General features: G+C 41.2%; 1 protein-coding gene across 1 annotated transcript; it reads left to right on the forward strand.

The window, feature by feature from the left end:
• Positions 1-1,986: 1,986 nt before the first annotated feature.
• On the forward strand, positions 1,987-4,125 carry BBS12 (Bardet-Biedl syndrome 12). Its single transcript, XM_082262299.1, has one exon. The coding sequence runs from the start codon at positions 2,016-2,018 to the stop codon at positions 4,011-4,013; it is 1,998 nt and encodes a 665-aa protein (XP_082118425.1). The 5' UTR covers positions 1,987-2,015; the 3' UTR covers positions 4,014-4,125.
• The last annotated feature ends 1,487 nt before the right edge of the window (positions 4,126-5,612 follow it).

A 5,612-nucleotide genomic window follows, 5' to 3' on the forward strand; every position in this document is an offset into this window, starting at 1 on the left:
CAAAAGGACTTTGAGTCACAAGGAGGTGATCAGAAGTCAGTTCAGCGTTAACAGGCAGCAGGCCAGTGTTAACCAGCGTCGACCGGCATCAAGCCAGCGCCAACAGGCATTTTTCAGTTTTCCCCAGCAAATTGTGCATAGTTGAGCCAAAGTAGTATCCCACTCATCCCTTCTCCCATCCAAGTTCTCAATAAATATAAAAACCCAAAGATACTGGACTGGTCATTGTCTCAGTGCTCACACTTGGAGAATATGCTTAAATGTGCTATTGTTGCTAGCGGTAACCCAGGCAGACCCTCATCCAGCACAATGGCTGGGAATGCTGATACACTTCTTTAGACATTGAGAAGTTGTTCGATACTGTGAAGTGGCCTTTCCTGTGGGAGACTCTTCGGGGAATGGGGTTTTCTCCTGGTTTTTATTGATTGGTAAAGTCAATATACCGCTCTCCAACACCTGCAATTCGATTGGGAGGTCTTCTGTCCCCGTCATTTCAGCTACCCCAGGGGGGGGGGGGGGGGAGAACTGAGAGAACATGATCACTTATATAAAAGGGGGTAAAGAGTTTTTATAATGTTTTTTTTTGTTTCTATTTTAAACTGGATGGGTTGCTTTACAAAGCTAGGGTTTCCATATACTTTAAAGTAGAACAACAGGCAAAAGTTTAACTTGTTAACTTTAAAACTTTTCATTTTGGATACAGTAAGGGTAGGTTATAACTCCTGTCTGATTTTTGTTTTCCACCCTTATCACATTGCAGAGATTTCCCTTCACTTCCTGTCCCATAGCTAAACAGGAAGTAAGCGGTAATCCCCAACAAGGGAAATTCTTGGGGACCCCCAGGTTACCAGAACTAGTGTCCCCATTGGAAGATTTCTCCTCTATTACTTTTTAGGGGTGAACCCAAAATTAGCGATTTTCGTTTTACTTTAATTTTCAATAATGGTGAACAGAACAAAGGGAGAGTGAATCTTTTTAACGGGGGTACAGACAGCAATAAAAACTATTAGGTGTTCTAGTTCCTTTCCACTCTATCCAAACTACAAAAAAAGTTTTGTCTTTAGTTATATGTATTGTGGGAGCTGACATTATTAGTTGATAGACCTAGTGCACAAAGAAGGAACTGTTTTCTCCATTTTTTTCCTGGGGACACATTTTAACTCATTAGAAATCGCTTGAGGTCTAGGTAAATGGTAGTCTGTGCTGTACTAATCAGCTAGCTAATCTTGAAAAATCATTTAGCGTCAGTGGACTGAAAATAATGATGGTAATAGTAAATACTAGGATTGCACCGATACCGGTATTGGTGCCGATACTAAGCATTTGCATAAGAGCCCATTCACACAGGGGCGACACGACTTGCCGGGGCGACCTGTAAAGTCGCGGTGCACAGCATGCACCGCGACTTCGGCGCAACATGCACGGACTTCATATAATTGAAGTCAATGCAAGTCGCCTCCAGGTCGCCCCAAAGTAGTACAGGACCCCTTTTCTAAGTCGGAGCGACTTGTGTCGCTCCTATTAGAACGGGTCCTGTGCTAATCGATGGCAGGCGACCGACCGCGACTTGTCAGGCGACCAAGTCACCTGACAAGTCGCGCTAGTGTGAATGGGGTCTTAGTTACTCGTACTCCTACTGATGCTCCAATACATAAAACCGATACCTTTGCGGCACAATTTGAGCCCATACAAAATGAATGGGCTCAAATCACACTGCGAAGAATCACATGCGATATGAACAGGAATGCAATGTGATTGCTGTCCGAATCAGATGTGGTTTCCTGCATTGCTGCTGTGTGAACCCAGGCTTGTCATAGTGACTTCAGACTTCAATGGCGATTTGAGCCCATTCATTTTGCATCGGCTCAAATTGCATAGAGCGGTATCGGTAATTGGTACCCCTATAGTGAATACTGTAAAAATCAATTGTAATACTGAAAATGTTTATTTGCTGTGTTTTTTTTAATTATATTATGTTTAAACAGGTATAAGTTGCAAGCTATTCAGTGACTACTATGGCAATCAGAGCTCACATTGGACTTAAAGAGTTATGTGACCTATCATCTTCAGTAAATTCTTTTCTTGGACCTCTTAAATCATACAAGTTTATATATGACCAAGATACCCAAGAGAGTTCTCTAACTTGCTCAGCATTTCGACTTCTGGGGAATCTAGACTTAACCGGTGCAGTTGGTCAACTTCTTTATGAAACTATTCAAGCCCATCATAAGACATACAAAACCGGTACAACATCATTATTTTTTCTCGTTGGAGCGTGGAGCAAAGCCGTATTGGAATGTCTTCATCAAGGAGTTCCCGTTTCACTGATTGTTTCAATAATGCTAGAAGGATTGAACTCTTGTATTGAAATAGTTGAATCTTTACACATTAAACATGAGTGTGTACTTGTAACTAACCTAAATTCAAGCAACCAGATACTTACAAAAGATGAAAGCAATGCTTGTATTCCAAGAAGCAAAGATCACTCAGTTTTCTGTACGGATCAACCTGTTACATCTGGTTTTCATCATTCCAATCACCTGCCTAAAAACAGGATGCAATTTGCTCATACTCAAAAAGGAGGCTTAAGAGGCCAAGCTTGTCAAATGAATAGGCTCTCTCATAGCAGACACTTCTCCATCTCAAACAGAAGCTGTTTTCACAGTTCAGGATCAACACTTCCCACCAATAATCATACTTTAATGGATTTGACACAATCTTTAAGTCATGGAAGTTTAGAAGCCATGAGTCTTGTGGAAGAGGCAGTTCGTCATCTCTGTGATAGTGCTGAGACAAAATCTGTCACAAAAAATCTCTTTCAGGCATCGTGGCTTGAACTTTGTTTTTTAAAAGGTCAATCAGAGGCGTTCTCAAATGCTTCTTCGGGGTACACTACTTTAGTAACTTCAGAAAATTATGCATTGATCAAACGCTTAGAAGGCAAATCTTTGAAAGCTCTTCTTGTGGATGGAGAAGTGTCTGAGAATTATCGACATGTAGGCTTTAACAAGGCCACAAATGTGAGGTCAATAGCTGAGTTTAAAAGTAGTGAGAAACGTGAACTTGATTACTCATGGGTAAATATTGTCTGTAAGAAAATGATTCATGCTGGTATTGATTTAATTTTAGTAAGAGGTGATGTCTGTCAACAGTTTATGATACAGTGCAATTGTAGAGGTATTCTAGTTATCCCTCATGTACGCCAAAATGTCCTACAGGCATTCAGTAAATGCACAGGAGCGGAACCTGTGACATACCTAGCACAGATTAATTGCAACAGCATAGGCTGTGATGTGTATGTAAATATATACATGTCGGGGAATTCCATTTTAGAATGTGGTCAAAGGATTGCTGTTAACCTCACTGCAAAAGGTTTGAATTTTGTCACAGCGGTTATAAGTTGCAGATGGTCGGCAAAAGAGGAATTACTGGAAGATGAGTTTTGGGCCTGTGCTTATAGATTACATCATGCCCTTTATGACCAAAAGGTGTTTCCTGGTGGAGGCGCAGTTGAACTGTTGTGTCTTAACCATCTTAGAAAACTTGAAGAAATGGCTGGAACTTTCAGTTCAGAGAGTAAAGGATCTTATCCCTCATCATGGCTTTCTACTAATGCCATTCATTACAAAGGTTATATATATAAGTGCCTTGCTGATGGTTTCTCTAAATACCTCTCTGTTCTTCTCTGTAACATGGGTAAATACTCTTCAGAGCTGGAAGCAATGACTTTCATAAATAATGAACTAAAGAACATTAGAGATTTTTCTTCTCCCTCTTCATATATTTTAAACGAGTATGTCAAAAACCTTGTTTTAGTTGATGGTCAAGAACCTCCCTCATCACATAGATTCACGGTGTATGATAATGTGATCCCAAAGTTGGAAGCATGGCGTAGAGCCCTGCATTTGGTTCTCATTGTCCTTCAAGCAGATGCAGAGATAATCACAGGGTCAGCTGCACACATCCAAACACTAAAAGGGGATTTTATAACTGGAGAGCATCTTGTTCTGTAATGTTTGTAAAATGTAAGCACCAGTTCACACCACATGCAGTCCAGTGCATTTTTTTTCTGCTTCAAAAACGCATGGATAGTAGGTAATATGGTTTTCAATGGCATTATTTACACCAGTGTGGTTAGTTCCAGTGCATTACAGAAAAAAAAAATAGAACATGCTGCATTTTTTTTCTGCACTGACACACCAAAAATGCATTGGAATGTACATATCCTTATTCAACCGGTTGCCGACCGCCGCAAGTACATATATTGCGGCGGTCAGCCCCGGCCAGGCAAAGTGACGTACCGGTACGTCACTAGCCTGTCACTTGCTTGTGAGCCAATAGCGGGCGAATGCGCGAGGAGGCGCGCGCCCGCCCCGGCTCGTTCCCTGGGAAGTCCGTGCGTGTGACCGGCGGACGGGAGAAAGGCAGCCGCCTGCCTTTCTCCCTTCTCTCCGTGAAGGGAGAAAGGCAGGCGGCTGTTGTAAACAAGCCGCCGGTCATTCTCCCCTGTGTAGGAATGGGGATCATACGGTTCTACTATGTAGGACCATTGATCACTGTTCTTACACCAGTAGCCATGTCCAATCACAGTAAGCAGCATGCCCCTAGGGACACACTTAACCCCTCCTTCCCCAATAAAGTTAACCCCTTCCCTGCCAGTGTCATTTTGCAGTAACAGTGCATATGTATAGCACTGATTACTGCAGTAATGTCACTGGTAACCCCAAAAGTGTCAAAAATGTCAGTCAAGGGTCCGATCTGTCCGCCACAATGTCGCAGTACCGCAAAAAAAAATCGCAGATCGCCGTCATTACGCGTTAAAAAAAACACCAAAAATGACAGAAATCTTTCCCTTAGTTAGTAAACGCAATAACTTTTGCGCAAACCAATCAAAATACGCTTTTTGCGTTTTTTTTTTTTTTTTACCAAACATATGTAGCAGAAAACAAATTGGCCAAAAATGTTAAAAAAATTTGATTTTTACATATTTTTTTGGGAATTTCATATAAAAAAAATGTGAAAAATATTGTTATTTTTGCAAAATTGACGCTTTTTTTGTTTATAGCGCAAAAAGTAAAAATCGCACAGGTGATCAAATACCACCAAAAGAAAGCTCTGTTTGTGGGAATAAAAGGACGTCAAATTCGTTTAGGTACAGCGTCGCACGACCGCGCAATTGTCCGTTAAAATCACTCAGTGCCGAATCGCAAAAAAGGCCCTGGTCAGGAAGGGGGTAAAATCTTCCGGGGTTTAAGTGGTTAAGGTAAAAAAAAAAAAAAAAGAGGGGGAAACTGCACTGGAATGTACATGTCCTTATTTAATGTGAAGAAAAAAAGAGGGGAAAAAATGCACTGGAACGCATCAAAACCACCATCAAAAATTCTTTCTGTGATGTGATGATTCTTTAATAAAAATAGCCTTCCGGACGACATTTGTGATCCGTAGGGTGCTGGCAAATATGAACGTTGATCTATGATTGTTCATGTTTCCAGATGGATGTTGCTGGAGGAACATGTGTGCCTCTGCACATGGTGTGTACAAGACCAAAATGTTCTTTGCAAGTCAAATCTGCACAGTTTTTCCATCAGTTGTTCTGCACTATGGTGTAAAGC

The sequence above is a fragment of the Pelophylax lessonae genome (assembly GCF_965119305.1).
Source record: "Pelophylax lessonae genome assembly, chromosome: 1".
In the NCBI taxonomy this organism is placed as follows: domain Eukaryota; kingdom Metazoa; phylum Chordata; class Amphibia; order Anura; family Ranidae; genus Pelophylax; species Pelophylax lessonae.